This window comes from Terrapene carolina, unplaced genomic scaffold (assembly GCF_002925995.2).
Source record: "Terrapene carolina triunguis isolate 2854851 unplaced genomic scaffold, T_m_triunguis-2.0 Scaffold18, whole genome shotgun sequence".
NCBI lineage: Eukaryota > Metazoa > Chordata > Testudines > Emydidae > Terrapene > Terrapene triunguis.
In genome coordinates, this window is record NW_020664369.1 from 4,298,586 (window position 1) to 4,320,302 (window position 21,717).

General features: G+C 40.2%; 1 protein-coding gene across 1 annotated transcript in view; it reads left to right on the top strand.

Annotated features, from left to right (window-relative positions):
* The window catches only part of LOC112103175 (von Willebrand factor A domain-containing protein 8), a 255,098-nt gene that overhangs the window by 111,951 nt on the left and 121,430 nt on the right, over window positions 1–21,717 (top strand). The window contains exons 18-19 of the mRNA XM_029911809.1: window positions 3,647–3,718; window positions 12,119–12,195. Coding sequence (XP_029767669.1) covers window positions 3,647–3,718; window positions 12,119–12,195 — 149 coding nt within the window. The remainder of the gene's footprint in view (window positions 1–3,646; window positions 3,719–12,118; window positions 12,196–21,717) is intronic.

Here is a 21,717-nt window from a genome sequence, read left to right on the forward strand (position 1 = left end):
TGGCCGCGGCTTCCCGCCGCCCCCATTGGCCCGGGATGGCGAACTGCAGCCAGTGGGGGCCGCGATCGGCCGAACCTGGCGTCAGCAGGTAAATAAACTGGCCCGGCCTGCTAGGGTGCTTACCCTGGCGAGCCGCGTGCCGAATGTTGCCGACCCCTGGTCTAGAGCGATTTGGAAAATCAAAACAGCTTTTGCAGTGTTATAAATTGAATATTTCCATATACTCAGTAATAATGCAGGAGTTACTGATTTCAAGAAGCAAATACCAGTGATGAGATGATGATGCTGAAAGAAAATATAGTATTATGTTACATTTATGTAAAGACTGTCATTCCTTTTTCTGAGTACCCTGTCTGACCTACTTACAGATGACCTATTTTCACTAGATACAGAGGATACACAAGATTTTGATGCTAGTAAAGCAGCCTGCATTTTTCATGTTATCAAGGTCCTTAGATAATTGCATTATTTTTATTTGCAACAAATCTATTTGTTTGGAGCAAGTTTAGGTTGATTTTTATTTTCAAGTACATTACTAATTGTACATGTTAGAATGTTTTATAACATTTAGTTAGTATTAAATATATCACAAGTATTTTAACAGTGACTTTGATTAGTCAGTCTAATTCCGAGATTGTGAGAAATGCAGTATGGCCACATACTTTTGATTTGGGATGGATTTTCTTTCTTTTTCTTGAAAATAAACTAATTGCAATAGAAACTTGTATTTGAGATGAAGTTAGAGTTAACTAGTATTAGAGATCAATATCTCACCTCCAAGTGATATAAATGTGTGTAATTATAAACATATTGGATCAAATTCATCTCTTGACTTCAGTGGATGTGTACCAGAGACAAATTTGACCATTGGGACTTTTCTTCACATCATATAAAAAAATGTTCTTATTAGTTCTTGATTATTGTAGTTTGCTGTAATCTATTGCAATATTATTATTGTAATAACTTGAGTGTGCATCCTGATTTATGTGGTGGTAATATTTTGAGCTGAAGAAATTTTGAGGTCTATAGCAAATAAGCCCTCATCCCCACAATCTAGTTAATACCAGGTCAACAGGAAGCACTCTCAAATTATTTATTTATTTATTTGAAAATGTAAAGTATGTATTCAGATATTAAATGAAAGACGATAAAAACCAACCTGCTAAATGTTAAATTGTTTCTAATAATAATAATATAAATACATACTTTGGAGTTTATACATACAATGCAATTTATACCTTCAAGTCAGCGGGACTGCTATGGGTACCCGTATGGCCCCACAGTATGCCAACATTTTTATGGCTGACTTAGAACAACACTTCCTCAGCTCTCGTCCCCTAACGCCCCTACTCTACTTGTGCTACATTGATGACATCTTCAACATCTGGACCCGTGGGAAGGAGGCCCTTGAGGAATTCCACCAGGATTTCAACAATTTCCATCCCACCATCAACCTCAGCCTGGACCAGTCCACACAAGAGATCCACTTCCTAGACACTACAGTGCTAATAAGTGATGGTCACGTAAACACCACCCTATACCGGAAACCTACTGACCGCTATACTTACCTACATGCCTCCAGCTTTCATCTAGACCACATCACATGATCCATTGTCTACAGCCAATCTCTAAGATACAATCGAATTTCTCCAATCCCTCAGACAGAGACAAACACCTACAGGATCTCTATCAAGCGTTCTTAAAATTACAATACCCACCTGGTGAAGTGAAGAAACAGATTGATAGAGCCAGAAGTGTACCCAGAAGTCACCTACTACAAGACAGGCCCAACAAAGAAAGTAACACAACGCCACTAGCTGTCACCTACAGCCCCCAACTAAAACCTCTCCAGCGCATCATCAAGTATCTACAACCTATCCTGAAGGACGATCCCTCACTCTCACAGACCTTGGGAGACAGGCCAGTCCTCGCTTACAGACAGCCCCCCCAGCCTGAAGCAAATACTCACCAGCAGCTACACACCACACAACAAAAACACCAACCCAGGAACCAAACCCTGCAACAAACCCCATTGCCAACTCTGTCCACATATATATTCAAGGGACACCATCGTAGGACTTAACCACATCAGCTACACCATCAGGGGCTCATTCACCTACCAATGTGATATATGCCATCATGTGCCAGCAATGCCCCTCTGCCATGTACATTGGCCAAACCGGACAGTCTCTACGCAAAAGAATAAATGGACACAAATCTGACATCAGGAATTATAACATTCAAAAACCAGTAAGAGAACACTTCAATTTCCCTGGTCATTCAATAACAGACTTAAAAGTGGCAATTCTTGAACAAAAAAACTTCAAAAACAGACTCCAACGAGAAACTGCAGAACTGGAATTAATTTTCAAACTGGACACCATCAAATTAGGCCTGAATAAAGACTGAGAGTGGATGGATCATTACAAAAACTAATTTCCCCATACTAATTTTCCCCTACTGTTACTCACACCTTCTTGTCAACTGTTTGAAATAGGCCACCCTCATTACCACTACAAAAGTGATTTTTCCTCCCTTGGTATTCTACTGTTAATTGAATTGTCTCGTTAGCACTGACCCCCCGCTTGGTAAGGCAACTCCCATCTTTTCATGTACTGTGTATATATGCCTGCTACTGTATTTTCCACTCCGTGCATCTGATGAAGTGGGTTTTAGCCCATGAAAGCTTATGCTCAGATAAATTCGTTAGTCTCTAAGGTGCCACAAGGACTCCTTGTTGTTTTTGCTGATACAGAGTAACATGGCTATCGCTCTGAAATTTGTGAAAAGTGTTTACCACAGGTGATAGGTTGTTTTTGTCTTTTATCATTTTCCTGTGTGAGTTCATTCAAGAATATAGTTTCACCCACACAGCTGTTATTGGGGCATTTAGTTCACTGAATGAGGCACACCACATGTTGTGATAGGCATGTGCCGGATCCATGGATCTTGAAAGGTGTATTGTTGGTGGAGATATGTCTGCAGGTCTTGCATCTGTTCTGGCAGAGTCTGGTGTGCCTTGAGTTGGTGTGTCCTGGTCTATGGGGCGCTTGCTTATGATGATGAGTTTGGAGAGGTTTGGGGGGGTGTTTGAAGGCCAGAAGAGGGGGTTCAGGAAAGATTTCTTTCAGGATGCAGTCCACATAGAGTGCGGGTTGTACTTGTTTAATGATACCCTGTATGGATTCCAGTGTGGAGTGGTATGTGACAACTAGGGGTGTGCGGGTAGCAGGGGTTTTATTTCTGTATTGAAGCAAGTTCTCTCGGGGTATTTGGGTGGCTCATTCCATGATGCAATCTACATACATACAGTCATTATATCAGTCCTTGCACTGAGGCTGACAAATATTAGCCCACCAGACTAAAAGGAAATTCTTTCTGAACAGTTATTGAGAAATATAGAAATCAGACACCTAACGCCAGTCAGAGTGCAGGATAGTAAATCAATGGAGTTAAAAACTGTTTCAGTTACTGAATAGATTCCCTCTGCTCTGATTGAGACAATTCTATTTCATTAAAATACCAAATAAATAGATATAGATAACTAGATAAGGGTTCTTGTGAAAAAATACTTTAAGTAATAATCTTGCATTTATTTTGTGTGTATAAGCACAGTATTTAAAATTCTTGTTTTCTTTGTCTCTAGCATATGATGGTGATGGAGGATATGCTAAAAGACTTTTTGCTGGGAGAACACCTTCTTCTAGTTGGCAACCAGGTAAGTTAAAACATATATCTCTTTACAATATGTGAACCAAATTCACCATTGCTATAAGCAAATGAAACTCTCTTTTGCTTCATTGAAGTTGCATCTATTGTGCCATTGATAAATCTTCAGTTTCATGTGCCTACATCTGAGAATGTTATTGGAATCTAATTTTAGAATAAGTAAATAACTACAGAGAAATCTAAACCTAAAAAGACAAATATACTAGTATTGTACATATATAGCCTTATTTGAAAGGTACCTTAAATTACTTCTGTGCAGCAACATAGAAAACTGATTGTATATCAGATTCAGTCACTTCATGTGCTCTTAAGAGTTGATAAGGACTCTCTTTCTTTTTGTCTGGTTAATTCTGCTCAGAATTAAGGATGTGTTTCGTTTTTTGTGTCCATAAAACACAGCTTGTTATCACTGCCACCACAGAAGTTTAAGTAACAAGAGGCTAGATATTAGGAATTAATCCAGTTGACATATTAAATTTTTTTTTTAAAGCAGCCACATTAAGATAAGCCTGCTTTCGTGCCATGTACGCTATTACTTTCCCATTCAAGGTGCCAAGGTTTTCATCCTGTGCTTGCTTGCAAACGTTGTAATTAAAAAAAAAAAAATCTATCCTTTTCTGTTCATTTATCTTAAGTTTGACCCTCGGGATCCACAAAACATTCTTTATCACTTCATAGCAAATGCAGAGTAGTCATGTTTTAGAACTTATCTGTCCTATAGTCTTGTTCAGATTATTCACTGGTTCACATAGCTGAAGTTTCAGAGTAGATGGCCAGACTTTCATGTACTCTAAAGTCAATTTATACCACTTTGCTTGACTAAACACACTGACCGTGATGTACAGTGCACTTACGCAGTTCTCTGCCTGCATACACTGTCTGTAATGCAGTCTGTACCACTGTGCAGCACAGCAGATAGCATAATGGAGAAAAGGGGCATGGCCAGAAGGAAATGGGGTGGTTGTGTGGATATTCCCAAAATTATGGGTATCCTCTTCATTAATCTGCCCATAAAGAGGACAGAAAACCACAGCATGAGTTAAAGCAGGTAAGCCGCTGTATGTGACTGAGGAGTGGGACTCAGAGATGCACTGGAGAACATTCCACACCAGCCCTGCTCACCAGTGCGATTCCTTGTTCATGACCGCCAGACACACGTGCTCCCTGCTCCCTCCAGGCCTTCCATTTTCCCACTCCATTGTAGTTTTCATTGCCGAAAATTTTCAAATCAAAGTTGCTGTTTCTGAGCCTGTGGTGGCTGCCCGCCTCTTGCTGAAAATTGACAACACTTTTATCACCAATAGAAATCATAAGCCAATTTCTATCCTGCTTGTGTGCTCATTTAACTGGCATAAAAAGTGATTTTTAAAATAAAAATGTAATGTTTAAAAGCATACCTTCTCCTTTAAACAGTTATTATTAAAGCAGGATGGAAAATGGCTTGGTACATTTTATACTGGACTTTCATAATGCTAGTGTTCACTTTTCAGCAAGCAGCAGGATGGTGATGACCAGCAGGAGGCTCAGAAATGCTAAACGTAGTTTAAATGATTTCTAAATACAGTTAGTAATTTCAACATTTTGAATTTTCTCAATTCACATTTGGACTTTAGGATTTGCTAGTTAACATGTGTACACTGGGTCTACTGCCATTATTTTCTCCTCAGAAATGCTAGGCACCTTGCATATCTATAAGATAGGTCCCTGCCCTAAAGAGTGTGCAATCTAAATAAACAACTTAGACAAAAGAGGAGGAGGATAAAAGTTACAACATGTTTTAAAGATGTAGCATACTCTAGAAGTGCTAAATATCATTGTTAATAATTTAAACGAAGGCCATCACAAGCTCACTTGGTAGCAATTTCTATTTCTCTTGTACTTAGTGAGAATTGCAAAGTAAGCCAGCAGTAAGTAGGTAGTTCAAAAATGTATTAATGGTTTTAAAAATGTAACTGCCTGTAGAAAAATACAGTAATTTGTCTTCCCTATGAAACTAGTATTGGCATCCAGCCTTATGCAAGGCCTTACTTTAGCTGATGGAGATATGAACTTAGATTACTTGAAAAATTATGCTCTTACTAGAAATACATTTTAGTGTGAGGAAATTAATAAAACAAATGATTGACTCTTTCTGTAAGGTATTTCAAAGGCCATGTTCTATAGAAAACTTGACCACGTTTCCTTCAAAGATAATATTCTTCTTCCAATCTAATTACATACACACTTGTGGAGAAACTAGGAGTACCATAATAGCATGCAACACTGAACAAAACTCAGAATAGAAAATGTATATTGTTTACCTGTTTTGTGGAGTGTGACAGGGTGCTGAGCAGAAAGACTGCAGAATCAGCCCCCTACCATGCCAGCCCAATTTAAGTGAATAAAGTGGAGCTGGCTGGAAAGAACCTGCCCTAATTGGGAAATAAGACCCAGCTGCCAGCCCAATTAGCCCAGGCCTATATAAGAGGCTGGGAAGAAGGAAACCTGGGTGGTGGGATGGAGGAGAGCAAGGGAGAGCAGGCAGGGAGAAAAAGCCCTTCCCTCCTGGGTTCAGACACAAGGAACCCAGAGCTGTGTACACTGTATGGTGAGAAGGTGGTGGGAACACAGACTTGTAAATAAAAGCACCAGTAGTTTCAGAACCAGAGGGTCTCTGAGTGACTTTCTCTGAGCCTAGCAGAGGCAGGAGCCAGGAGGGCCAGCTGCGCTCTGCTACATGGAGCAATGTAGAGGACTTTTTTTTTTTTTTTCTTCAATCTTTTGCCTGTGAAGGTGGGCAGCTTCCTTCACAAAGGAAGAATGTACCACCTCAAAGAAGGCCTTGCCATTAACATAAAGATGTGCTATATAGTTCAGGTGTGCTATATTTCTCTCAGAATAGAAGTAATGTACTAATGCTTGCTTTTCTCAGATATTTTTATTTGGCTTAGTCAAAACTTCAATACAACTGTTATTTATTCATCCTGATTTGCATATTTCTGTATTTTTGATTAATGCATATTTTTAAGTTTATATAGCGGAAATATTTCATACACAAGTGCTATGCAGATATCTCTGAAAAGAAGAACTAATTTATTCTTCTAGTGCTTCTGATAAGCTGATTAGTCATGTTCCTTGTGGGCGGTGATGTTAAATCTGGCTGATCCATGGGGGCAAATTACATGAGATTGCAGAAATTATTTGTTACCTTAATTTGCCCATAGAACAACCCAATATTTTCAGCATTTTTATATAAAGAGTGTAGTTAAATTGCTCATTACTCTAGATATCAGTGTGTATATAAGAAAGAGAGCTTAATTCTTGACTCTTTAGTACAAGACTCAAGGAGGGTGGCTTTATGCCATCCTTATGCTCCTTGATCTCCACAGCTACTACAGGCTTGTTTCAGGGTTGTTCTAACTTGGATCCACTGGTAACTTCTCCTAAGAGGCTGTTCCAACATGCAGTAGTATTTCTTTTCCCTGCCCATGTCTCAAACACATTCTTTATACCAGGGGTTCTCAAACTGGGGGTCGGGACCCCTCAGGGGGTCACAAGGTTATTACATGGGGGGTTGCGAGCTGGCATCCTCCACCCCAAATCCCGCTTTGCCTCCAGCATTTATAATGGTGTTAAATATGTAAAAAAAGCATTTTTAATTTCTAAGGAGGGGGGGGTCGCGCACACAGGCTTGCTATGTGAAAGGGGTCACCAGTACAAAAGTTAGAGAACCACTGCTTTATACCATGTAGGCCAGGTTAGGGTTGTGTAGAGCTAGCTCTGCTGGCTCTTTGTCAGTTAGGATTTCCTCAGGAAGTTAGTTAAGCTGGCGTTAGTGGTCTCTTGATGGCACAAAGAAGCCTTATAATGGGCCTGGATCTGTCCCAAGTGTTTAATTAAATCATTCCCTCTTGCTGGAATATTGTTCTTAATAATAATAATTTACACTTAAATGAAGCTTTTGCATCCAAAGAGCTGATTTACAAACACTGTGTTAATCACTGAAGGACTCTGGTGAGATATTCCCATTTTATAGATATGAAAATCTGAGGCAGACAGAGGTGGTGACTTGTCACAGTGCGAGTCTGTGGGAGAGCCAGGAATAGAATGAAAGAGCTTTGACTCTGATTCCCTAACCATTTTTGCCAAGCAAGGATTTTGTGTGGTACACCACAATATCTGTGCAGGCACATACTGTACTCCTTCAAGCAGCTAAGTTTAAAAGTTGACCAACCGTAACATTTTAATAATAGTTACGAACTGGTGACGAATGCCTGTTTCTAAATATTATATGCATATTTTTAAAATACATCATTCTCACTGACTTAAAATAAAGCTACAACAAAAAAGGGACTGTATTTGATGAAACACAAAAAAAAAAAAGTCTAAGATGAAATCCTGGCTCCGCTGGAGTCAATGGCAAAACTCCCATTGGCTTCAAGGAGCAGGATTTCACCGGTAGTGGTGTTAGCACTACTCACTCCATTCCTTGGTGCTTTACAGCATCCATTTAGCATCTGAACATTCTTTCGGAAGCTAAGCATATTCTTACTCTCATCATTGGCAATGATAGCTTAGAAAGAAGTAAACAAAAGGCAGCCATGTGGTCCTCTATTTCATTAGAGAGATGAGGGGGAAAAACAACAACATTATTTAGTAGTTGGGAAATATCTAAATTGTGCGTGTGTGAGTTCCTAAGACAGTATTACAAACACACAGACAAACCACGCTCTCTTTCTCAATACAGATGAAAGTCAAAAAAAAAATCTTTCTTCTTCTAGTAGAGTATCCAGTTTGTTTGATATTTGATATGTTCTGTACTGAGTCCGTATTTTGATCTGTCTCTCTGCAGCTTGGTTTTTGCCACAGTTGGCTCGAGTCCCATTCTGCAGAGAATTAGGCATGGAATCTACTTGGGATTGGCACACGATACTGACTGTAACCGTCTGCCATAGTTTTTGAAGGTCTTTTAAAAAAGTGCATTATGCAGTTCTGCCTCTGTGTAGCTGTGCTGAAACTAGGTGGAACATTTCAGTGTATCAGCCCATTTATGGTTTTAAAAATCTCACAGCTGCAGTAACAGCAGCGTATGGAGGTGTACCCATCTCCATATGTGATATTACAGGTTTCCAGCTATGTTTTATTTCTACCTGATAAAAGGTGTGTTCTTTGACTTTGTAGAAGAACTTATGATTTCGCTATATTATGTCTTGTTCCAAATACTAGAGAATTTAAAAAGTCCTATAATTCTTCAAGCATGTGATTACAGGATACTGGCAATTATTGAAAATAAAAATACCAGTAATACGAAGCATATCTTACCATCACATTTGTATATAAAGGTTTGACTCCATTGGGAAATTCTGATGTCAAGAAATCATGAAAAACTTGACTTATTTATGTAGTATAACCTAAAGCGTGAAATATAGAGATATCATAGAAATGTAGAGGTGGAAGGGACTGTGAAAAGTCATCAAGTCCAGCCCCCTGCTCTGAGGAAAGACCAAGTAAACCTAGACCATCCCTAACAGATGATTGTCTAACCTGTTTTTAAAATTGTGGGGAATCCCCCAATGATGGGGATTCCACAACCACCCTTGGAAACCTGTTCCAGAGCTTCACTACCCTTATAGTTAGTTTTTCCTAATATCGGACCTAAATCTCCCTGGCTGCAGATTAAGCCCATTACTTCTTGTCCTATTTTCAGTGGACATGGAGAACAATTGATCACAGTCCTCTTTATAACAGCCCTTAACATATCAGTTGTCTTTTCTCAAGTCTAAGCATGCCCAGTTTTTTAACCTTTCCTCATAGGTCAAGATTTTTTAAACCAGTCATCTTTTTTGTTGCTTTGTTCTGGACTCTTTGCAGGTTGTCCACATCTTTCCTCAAGCGTGATACCCAACATTGGACACAGTACTCCATTTGAGGCCTCACCAGTGCCAAATAGAGCAGGACCTTTTACCTCCAGTGTCTTACATAGGACACTCCTATTAATACACCCCAGGAAGATATTAACCTTTTTCACAACAGCATCACATTGTTGATTCATATTCAATTTGTGATGTACAATAATCCTTGCATCCTTTTCAGAAACCTCACCCTTTATTCCTCATTTTGTAGCTGTGCATTTGATTTTTCCTTTCTAAGTGAAGTACTTTGCATTTGTCTTTATTGAATTTCAACTTATTGATTTCAGAACAATTCTCCAATATGTCAAGGTCCTTTTGAATTCTAATCCTGTTCCACTCCTTTATCCAAGTCATTCAGAAAATATTGAATAGTGCCAGACCCAGGACTGATCCCTGCAGGACCCCATTGTATATATCCTCCCAGTTTGACAGCAAACCATTGATAACTACTCTGAGTATGGTCTTTCAACCAGTTTCATACTCCGCTCACTGTAAGAATACACTATGGTTCTATTTGGTCACCAGCTTTTTTTTTTTTTCTCTGTTCTCTCTTGGCAACCTTATATGCTTCCATGATTTCAACTGCTACATTTATGTGAATGATTCTCAAATCTACTTCTTTGCTCAGTCTTACGTTTTCAGATGTCTCTTGAAATGTCTTAGATGTCTCATCACCATGTCCATATTTTCCAAAATTGTGAACTTATCGTTCCTCCTGATTTCTTTCCTTTGTTTCTTTTCTCTGGCTGACAACTCTACTATCTTTCCCATCTATCAATCTTGCGACCACTATGCTATGGTCTGCATAAGAGAGGAATTGTTTCACCCTCTGAGTGATAACTTTCTCCATCTATCACTGGCCTCCACTGTTATCTGATAGTCCAAGAGAAACAATGCATCAGCATGAGACATAACTTCAGTTTGTGGACTTTTGCCACTGATTTCAGTAGAACAGGGTTAGAAAATATTGTACATGACATTGAACAAAAGGCAATGCTCTAACCCCAGCCAATTGCTCCTAGATGTTTCCCCTGACTACCAAGTTTACTACTTTGTATATGTATTTAGTGTAAGCCCACCATCCGCACCCATACTGTACTTCTGTAAATGCTGGGAAATTAAAGGGACTAGAGTACTAGAAATTAGTTAAAAGGAGATGTAGATTTCAGTCATCCAAATACTGGTAACACTATTAGATAAAGTATGGTTGTAGATTATATTGGCATTCTGTATTTGCTGCTCACTTTCTCCTTTGCTTTGGGTACTACATGTTAGTCTGCTCTGTTATGAAACCAATTGCCCTGAATATGAAATAAAGCATGTAGAAATAAGAACTACAAAACTAATAATCATATTTCTAAGAGGGAATGTACAACTGGTAATATGAAAACTGCTACACATGTATTTCTATACAGCTATTACGTGTGTGTAATGCTCCCTCACTCTCCCAGTTGGAGGGAGGCCACTCAGGCTAGTCCTGTGGGGTCAGGATCAGAGTCCGTAAGACAGGCAAAAGCCCCAGTAGGGCTGCGCGGTAAATAGTCAATACCAGGCTTTAGCCTGGACTGGGTTAGCTCAAGTAGTCAGCCCTTAACTACAGTCTATCAGGGCTGGCTGGGGCCTGGGCAGAGCTCAGGCAGACAGCAAACACACAGCCTCTAAGGGGTTGGCTTTGGCCTGGGCAGAGCCCAGGCAGCCAGCAAACAAACAGTCTCTAAAGGTGAGTGGCAAGGGAGCTCCTGTCTTGGGCTAGAGCCTCCTTGCACCGTGTAGGGGGTCAGCCGCCCCGGGGTGGGGTGGCAGGGGGACGCGGGCCCACCCTACTCCACCGCGTCCCAGCCCAGGGCCCTGACGGGCAGGATTGGCTGCCCCTGTGTCGGCGGGGATCCAGCCGCAACACGCCGACTGAGCCACGCCAGGCTCTGCAGCTGGCTGCTCCGTGGCTGCCCCTGGGCTACTTCCTGCCTCCCCGGGGTTTGGTACCTGCGGCCTCCAGGCCTCTTCCGGTTCTTCAGGGTAAACTGCAGTGGGTACTCCGGGCGAGTCGACGTCCAGGTCTGGGGATCGGGAACAGCCAGGCGCAGGCTCCTCTCGGGGCCTCTGGAGAACAGGCCAGGCGTCGTCCTCCGTTGCAGGCTCTCCCCCAACTGTGCTGCAGGGCTGGCCTCTTATACTTCCGGGCACGCCCCAGTACTTCTGGCGAGGGAGGTGGGGGCGATACAGTGTGCAATATATATATTCCATGCTATACCACTTTATATATATAAAATCTAGTAGGACAGACAAAATATGCAGTTACAAAGAATATCACTTCTCTTTTTCAAACTAAACATTGGTGTAAACCTAATAATATAGTATTGTAATTGCAATCACAACTTTTGTATCTTGTGTGAGATTTTACTAGATTTTAAAGGAATTCTGACCTTATTCTCTCGACAATTCTTGGATATTAAAGTACTCTTCTTTGTCTGTAATGTTTTTAATATACATTATTTCAGGGCGTGGGGAAAAACAAGATTGTTGACCGATTCCTTCACCTGTTAAATAGACCCAGAGAATATTTACAGCTGCATAGGTAAGAATGTCACTTTACATGATTTGTTTGTTTCAATGTCATCTTTATTTTCACTGCTGAGCTTTTAGATGTTTACATCTCATATTCCTGAAGTTTTATTTATTATTGTTTATTATTTGTATTACTGAGTGCCATAGTTAGATCGATCTAACTCCTGGAGTAGATGCAGCTATGTTGACAGAAGAATTTTTCCCTGGACCTACTTGCCGCCTCTTGGAAAGATGGATTAACTAAATTGACGGAAAAACCCCTCCCGTCAATGTAGGAAGCGTTTACACTATGCTGCTGCAGCGGCACAGTTGCAGTGCTGTAGCAGTTGTAATGTAAGCATGCTGTAAGCTCCATTTTCAAAAGCATCTAATCCTGTTGACTTTCAATGGGACTGAGGGCTTATCTACACAAACATTTAGTTCTCAACAAGCTGGCATGTGAATCTACCCCATACTAGCCTGCCACATACTAAGGGTATGTCTACACCACAGCGGCTACAGTGGTATAGCTATGGCGCTGCAGCTGTGTCACTGTATTGTAGATGCTTCCTACATTGATGGAAGGGATTTTTCCATCAGTGTAGGTAATCCAGCTCTCTGAGTTGTTGTAGCTAGGTCGTTGGAAAAACTATTCAGTTGACGTAGCTGCATCTACAGTGCGGGATAGGCTGACCTAACTAAATTGCACAGGGTTAAAAAATGTTCACATGGCTGACCAATGTAGCTAGGTCAGTCTAATACTTATTTGTATTAAGTGTCTGTGTAGACCACGGCTCAGCAACCTTTGGCACGTGGCCCGTCAGGGAAATCTGCTGGTGGGCCGGGACGGGTTTGTTTACCTGCAGCCTCCACAGGTTCGGCTGATCGCAGCTTCCACCCGCTGCGGTTCACCGTTCCAGGCCATAGGGGGCTGCGGGAAGTGGAGAGGGCCGGGGGATGTGCTGGCCGCCGCATCCCGCAGCCCCCATTGGCCTGGAACGGTGAACCGGAGCCAGTGGGAGCTGCGAGCGGCTGAACCTGTGGATGCTGCAGGTAAACAAACCCGTCCCGGCCTTCCAGTCGATTTTCCTGACAGGCCGTGTGCCAAAGGTTGCCGATCCGTGGTGACCCTGCTGACGCGCATTAACTATTCATTAATGCTCTTTGATCTAGTCCCGTTTGAAATGGGATTTATGTAGTTTAATCAATCTCAAATTCATACCTTTTATTATTTAGATGAACTTTCCTGCATGTCCCCATGTAGACAAACTAAGACATTTTTTGAAAATTTTACTTTCAGTAAATAGTACGTGGGAAATAGAAAAAAAAAAATAGTGTAACTGTAGTAGGTCCTATTATAAGATATAAATATACATTATGAAAGATTCCCCCAACTCTTTTCTCAGCAAATGGGTACCTATCCAGCTAAAAATGCGGTTGAAATATTCTTTTTTGTTTCATTGGTACAATATCAAAAGGAGTTCTAATGATCTACCCAATATACATATCCAGAAGTTAATTTACATGGTGTAAATTGAATTTTGAGGGATTATTTAAATGATAGAATATCTATTATTCAAGCATCAGAGGACACTTTCATAATCAGAGTCGGTGAGCTGATACCATGAGTAATTTTGAAGTCACATTTCATAAATAGATTTGTACATGATAATGATGAGGGGAACTGAAAGGCAGAATAAGTAGGATCCCTTCTGACATTTGGATGTATTTGTATTAATCCGGATTCACATGCAAGGGGTAATACAAATAAATCATAACTCATTCTTCCTAGCCTTTCTTACCATTCTTAGCTGACTTTTCTTACTTTCCTGAGTGTCATCTTTACATTTTATGTATTTTTTGTTCTCAGACACTAAAATTGGTACTCACAACATTAATTTAGGGGAAACATAGATACAGTTAATAGGGAAGAACCTCCAAAACATGTTTGACTAACAAAATATCACTTACATTTCCTTCAGTGTAAGTTATTTCCTGTACTTCAAATGTATTTTAATGCCTCATAACAAGTATACACATAAATAATCACATTTATTTATAATTAGAAATGAAATCCTAATTAAAGACAGCTTCTAGGGGCTGTTGTATAACACATCAATGAAACCATACATTTAAAGTACATAAATCTCATAACCTCACTATGGCAGTGTAACAAGGTGGCTCACCCTTTAATGGCTGGCAGGCTGGAGCTACTCATTACAGAATGAGTCACACCTGGGAGAAATCAAGGTGATTGCCCTATAAAAAACAGGACAGGGCTGCAATGAACGGGAGGGGCTCAAGAAATTGTAAAGAACTAACAGAGTATGAAGGCCTCCTCTGTGGAAGTCCCCAAGACCAAAGGAGCTGTGACAGAGAGGAGCCCAGGAGGCTCCTGTGGGGAAACTTGATTGGAGTTTGGGCCTAGAAGAAGATGGACTGTGAGAACAGACTGGGAGAGAAAAAGAGCTGCAGCTGTGAGAGAAGACAGCAGAATGAAGTATGGACTGTTGTGTGGTGATGGACTGTATTTTGGGACCCTGAGAATTGTTAAGAACTGCTGCTGCTATTAAACCAGCCCCAGGGAGGGGGAGTTATTATCCACAGTAAAGCTCGTGTGCAGTTATTAAAGGACCTACAAGAAGGGGCTAAATGGGACAGGGTGCCTGCAAAGTTACCCTGGCCATGAAGGTGCTCTCAGTCAATGGCTACCCCATTACAATCAGACATACAACCTCTGGCTTTGAACTCATAAAATAAGTATGGCTGGGCTAAGTATGGGAGATCCTCCAAGGAAAAAAATTATTTGCAGTTAGTGGTGAATATAGTAAGTGGCACTCTTCCTTCTAAGGCAGTATTGAGACATTAAGGACCCCATGGCATTTTTCTTTACAAAAGTGGGAAGTGTGTAGAATACTGGCCAAATTGTTATTTGGATAATTACATTCTGCCTATAGTTCCAGTTGCGTATTTTATTTTTTTACTCGCTGTCCTAAACTGTTTTGTAGTGTTGTTTGGTGCTGGTTAACGGTTGTCACATTTCTCTCTAGAAGAGATTATACTTAAGTTAATGGTGAACTGATTCTTATATAGAGATTAAAAATCCACTGGTAAAGTTAATACGGAACTTTGAGATCCCTCTAGATGAAAGGCACTATATAAATGTAAATTCATAGTCAAGTATTTAACATTTTTTTTAAATTATCAACTGTTGGTAGTAGTATTGTTCTTTTAATAGTCTTTGTCTGTCTTATCACTTTTGACATTGCTAACTTTTATGGTCGGTTATATTAGTAGTATAAAAAATTGCCATCATGTGAAGAGAAATGAAATATTGTGTATTAAAAAAAATTGAAGCCAAAGTTAGTAGAATGAATGACTCTAAAAGTGCAGTTTTATTTAAATGGGGGTTCTGTGTGTGGAAAAGCCTTCATTGGTTTGAAGAAAAATTAATGTGACATTACTTATTTAAAAATTACAAAGCCTCTCATGGCAAAGAGATTTTGCAATGGAAAAAAAAATTAAAGCTTTTCAGAAGACTCAAGGAAAAAAACGTGCATTGTTAGACTATAAAACCCTTCGTGGTACTGATGAGAGTAACAGATAAATGTAAGCTCCCAGCTGCTACACAAAAACAGCACAAGAAGGTACCATCAAGTTCAGTTGGCTGGCTCCCTTGATGTAATAAAATGGAAAAGAGTCATTTTGCTTCTCTTCTTCTATCACGTTAGACGCTAATTATATATGGAGAAAGGCTTTTGCTGGAGTACAAATATCTTCTGTCTATTATTTAAACATTTGGTTCTGCATCTCTTAGTTTTAAATATATTTCCACTATCAAGCGCTTTTTAGAGTTCACTTGAGACACTGATTCTTTCTGAAGAAGAGCTCTGTGTAAGCTCGAAAGCTGGTCTCAGGATTATTTAGAAAAGCTGGATGAGCACAAGTCTATGGGGCCCGATGCGCTGCATCCGAGGGTGCTAAAGGAGTTGGCGGATGTGATTGCAGAGCCATTGGCCATTATCTTTGAAAACTCATGGTGATTGCAGGAGGTCCCGGATGACTGGAAAAAGGCTAATGTAAGTGCCCATCTTTTAAAAAAAAAAAAAAAAAAAAAAAAAAAGGAAGTAGGAGGATCCGGGGAACTACAGGCCAGTCAGCCTCACCACAGTCCCTGGAAAAATCATGGCACAGATCCTCAAGGAATCAATTCTGAAGAGAGGAAAGTAGTGATCAGGAACAGTCAGCATGGATTCACCAAGGGCATGTCATGCCTGACTAACCTAATTGCCTTCTATGACGAGATAACTGGCTCTGTGGATGAGGGGAAAGCAGTGGACATGTTATTCCTTGACTTTAGCAAAGCTTTTGATACGGTCTCCCACAGTATTCTTGCCAGCAAGTTAAAGAAGTATGGGCTGGATAAATGGACTATAAGGTGGATAGAAAGCTGGCTAGATCGTCGGGCTCAACGGGTAGTGATCAATGGCTCCATGTCTAGTTGGCAGCCGGTATCAAGCAGAGTGCCCCAAGGGTTGGTCCTGGGGCCGGTTTTGTTCAATATCTTCATTAATGATCTAGAGGATGGTGTAGACTGCACCCTCAGCAAGTTTGCAGATGACACTAAACTGGGAGGAATGGTAGATATGCTGGAGAGTAGGGATAGGATACAGAGGGACCTAGACAAATTAGAGGATTGGGCCAAAAGAAATCTGATGAGGTTCAGCAAGGACAAGTGCAGAGTCTTGCACTTAGGACAGAAAAATCCCATGCACTGCTACAGACTAGGGACCGAATGGCTAGGCAGCAGTTCTGCAGAAAAGGACCTAGGGGTTACAGTGGACGAGAAGCTGGATATGAGTCGACAGTGTGCCCTAGAAGGCTAACGGCATTTTGGGCTGTATAAGTAGGGGCATTGCCAGCAGATCGAGGGACGTGATGATTCCCCTCTATTCGACATTGGTGAGGCCTCATCTGGAGTACTGTGTCCAGTTTTGGGCCCCACACTACAAGAAGGATGTGGAAAAATTGGAAAGAGTCCAGCAGAGGGCAACAAAAATGATTGGGGGCTGGAACATATGACTTATGAGGAGAGGCTGAGGGAACTGGGATTGTTTAGTCTGCAGAAGAGAAGAATGAGGGGGGATTTGATAGCTGCTTTCAACTACCTGAAAGGGGGTTCCAAAGAGGATGGATCTAGACTGTTCTCAGTGGTACCTGATGACAGAACAAGGAGTAATGGTCTGAAGTTGCAGTTGGGGAGGTTTAGGTTGGATATTAGGAAAAACCTTTTCATTAGGAGAGTGGTGAAGCACTGGAATGGGTTACTTAGGGAGGTGGTGGAATCTCCTTCCTTAGAAGTTTTTAAGGTCAGGCTTGACAAAGCCCTGGCTGGGATGATTTAGTTGGGGATTGGTCCTGCTTTGAGCAGGGGGTTGGACTAGATGACCTCCTGAGGTCCCTTCCAACCTTGATATTCTATGATTCTATTCTAAAGTTGAGTGGAGGCGATAAAGCCTATCAAACACCAAATTGGGAAGATAGATGAAGCCAGAGTTGCCATTATGGAGGATAATGCTATGACAGGAACTGTTTGTGGGAGAACAGTGGCAGAGAGAAATGGAATCACCAGAAACATACGTAACTTCAAATTTTTGTGTGGCTTAATGTTGTGGCATGACATACTGTTTGAAATAAATGTTGTAAGCAAGAGACTGCAAGGTGTCGACCTTGATATATCTGGAGCAATGGAACAACTGGACAAAGCCAAGTCATACCTACAGTCTTACCGGTCAGATAAGGGATTTCAAAATGTTCTGAAGAGTGCACAGAAGTTGGCAGAGGAACTTCACACTGAAGCTATTTTCTCACCCATTCAAGAATACAAGAGTCACCGAAGAAGAAGACATTTTGATTACGAGGCACGGGATCATCCCAGAAGAGACTGCAAACAACAATTCAAAGTTGAATTCTTTAACCAGGAGCTAGATAGTGCAATAGTCAGTTGAACGTTTCATGCAGCTCAAGGAACACAGCAGTATATTTGGGATGTTGTATGATATTCCCAAACTCCTCACTATACTTGAAGAAGACCTACACCAGCAATGCAGGGCACTAGAGACAGTGTTGACACATGATGACATGCGCGATATTGATGCAAGTGATTTAGGTGATGAACTGAAAGCCCTTTCAAGATACATTTCAGCAGGATCAACTCTAAAGGCTGTTCTGGAATATATGTGCACAAATAATGTGCACCCTCTTTCCAAATACCTTTGTTGCTCTATGCATACTTCTAACACTTCCTGTATCAGTTGCCATTGGAGAACGCAGCTTCTCCAAGCTGAAGTTAATAAAAACACATCTATGCTCCACAATGACACAGGAGAGGCTGGTTGGCCTTGCAACCATCTCAATAGAGCATGAGCTGGCCCAGACTGTGGACCTTCAGGAAGCAGTTCAAATCTTTGCAACTAAGAAGGCACAGAAAGCACCACTTTGATTATTCAAACAGATAAAAATGCCAGTGTTTACTATGCAGACAAGAAAAGTAACATTTGCTTTTGAGGCGTTTGAAAGTTAAGTGTTACTTAAAAATTTTGAACAAGGCATTTTAAGTTGGTGGGTAGCAGAGCAGTACCATGAGAGGAGTAGAACAGGAGCAAGGCAGAATTGAGACCTTTCAAAGTTTTGGCCCAAGCAAGGGAGTATGGAGGTGTCATTTGAGCTCCCCGCCTCAGATGCCAAAAAGTTTTGGGCCGGCCCTGTGCAGAAGGTTAAGTTTTCAAATCTAAGAAACCAGGAATTCTGGATTTCTGTTAAAGAAGGGTACGAAGAATTCAGTGATGAATGGAAGCACACTTTCATAGCTACGTTTTCAGTAATAGATTCAACCAAATTGAGCAACTATGCAATTTGAAACCGGTCCATTCTTCTCACTAAAATCTTTGGCTGTGTCTGACCATGCCAGAATATCCATATTTCCAAAGTATAGTTTTAAAAACCCATCTTAGATCAGATTATATGAGTAAAGAAACTCTATGTAGTTGAATATAGTTGCAAAACCATAGAAACCCTGGTGTTCCTCTTTTATCTACTGTCTTGAACTCTTGAATATAGTATCCTGAGTCATGGGGGGAAAAAAAAGGGTGAGAGGTATATGGTTTTGGGGAGACACCACGTTTTAAAATATCTGTAGGCTTGGAAGCATTAGATTTGTCAGTAAGTGTCTATAAACATCGATTTCACCATACATACCCTAATTGTTGAAAAAATATGTCTTTTGATAATCAAAATTTACAGGTAGGAAGAGTAAGAAAAATGCTGCTTGAGAACTTTAGAGTGTCTGGCTGTCTCTGTCTTGAGAGAACTCTCCCTAAAAATATCTTCCTGGAAAATTGAAATGTCAGTACCCAGAAAGAGAGGGGGTGGGGGGCTGAAAATCATAGCTACTTCATGCTCTTGGCTTTAGTTTGGGACATAGTTGTTCTCTATACTCTCCTCTGGAAGGCTGTCTTTGAGAATATAGACTACTGTACCTTTTCATGGAACTAGAGGTTGTAGAATCCCTCTCTCCCTCCCTCCTTTTAACTGAATAGAAATATAGAAGCAGGTTTAGTCAGGGTGCTCCTTTAACTAACCATATTAAGACTTCAGTTCATTCTTTGCTATCTACTAACTGAAATTTCAAAAAACTTCTTTCTCCTTTTCCCCCACTGTTTGTGTGTGGATGTGCTAAGGTGCATAGTGGCTTTGCTGGTAAATGATTTGACATAGTATATTTGTCACTGGTAACAAAATACCAATATTAGATGGATATAGCAATGTTAGGTATTTGGAAGACGTTCTTACTATTATTTAAAATTACTTTCACTGCTTTGTTGCTGGCCTTCCCTATTTTTGAAGGGTTGTTTTTTTTTGGCTGAGAATCTACACTGCTACTACTGCAACTCCCTGTCATAGCTAATATATTTGTTTTAGGGATTGATGATTAAAGGGATGATATTAATTCCTGTTTTGAAAAGCTATACTGTGTGTCTTGTGCCTTTTCCACTTCACTGATAAACTGCTGAAGTATGCCAATTTTAAAAAGAAGAGACTGACTTGACACACATGCTGTCTTTTTCAAAATAAACATAATTATTTTGAGATCTTTAACAATCAAATGAATGGGGGGGGGGGGATGATCTTTTGGTGTCCCTACAAGCAACACTTAGTATAAATTGTGTGTTAATCTTTTGATGTTAATTTTCTTTCCCCTCTTTACAGATCACATAATCATTATAAATCTAATTATCTGCGTTCCCAGTTGGGGTAATTTAAAATTACCCTTTAAGCTTTGACTTCAGATTTTTTTAAAATTTTAAATTAAAAAGTTGATTTAAGAAAGAAGAGCTTTAGTGGTCCAAGACAGCTTATATAGTAGAATTAAGATATAGCTGTTCTTGCAAGCTGATGTTTGATGGGCATCTTTCTCTTACCGGGGTAGTTAGAATCTAGGACAGCAGGGTACACTTTAAATGGCACAATATATCTGCATGTTTACTTGAGTTTGGCAGGTCTGTCCATTTTACAAGTACCGTTGGTGAGAGAAACAAGCTTCCAAGCCACAAAGAGCAGCTCAGTAGGGCTTGAAAGCTTGTCTCTCTCACCAATAGATGTTGGCCCAATAAAATATACTACGTCACCTATCTTCTGTCTTCTTCTCCTGGGACCAACATGGCTACAACTACATTGAATTTTTCAGGTAATCAATCACAGAAAAAACATTTTTGTACTAATGTCCCTGAGAATTTCTTAAATTGTTCTCTTATAGAGTTTTAGGTTTTGGGTTCAGTTATATACATTTATAGACAATTATGCCAAAGTGAGGAAGAAATGTTAAGTGACAATATTATACTTGATGTACCAGTTGAAAGTGTCATTGTTGTTGTAATCTATGCAGACATATAAAGAATAAATATCTGTTCTTTGTTATGAATTTGAGTAGTAGAAATGCATGTCTAAACTATTATTATATTTGTTCATTCATCACTGAACAAAATAGCTTAAAACTGTGCTTTATTCTTTGAACAATTTATGAGATGGGAAATAAACATTAACAATAGTACCTTTGTGATATAAGTTTCTCTTCATTTCTCTTCACTGCATTGAAGCAGTGACTATCATGTAACTGTTATTTCCATTTTTGTGTATGTTTTCAGTCATTGTAATGTTGCAGTGTACGACTTGCAAGCATTCGTCCAAGCTTATGTTTTCGATTCCCATCACTAGCCTTTCATAAACTGTCTGACTGACTGGCACTGAAATTGGCAGATTCCAGCTGCTAGAGAGTTTATTTACCTTGTTAGAAGCTGAATTCGGCTTGAATTTGCTGCTGTTTGGCAGTCATGGAGAAATACAATTAGGATAGAAAGGCAGAGATATTCACTTTCCTCTCAAGTTGATCTAAGTGTTTCCAGCTGTTCACTGAGTGAAACATGTTCTTACACACAATGTGGGAGTTGTAGAAGGACATCTCCCACATTGAGGAGTTAGCAATTAGGGTGAGATG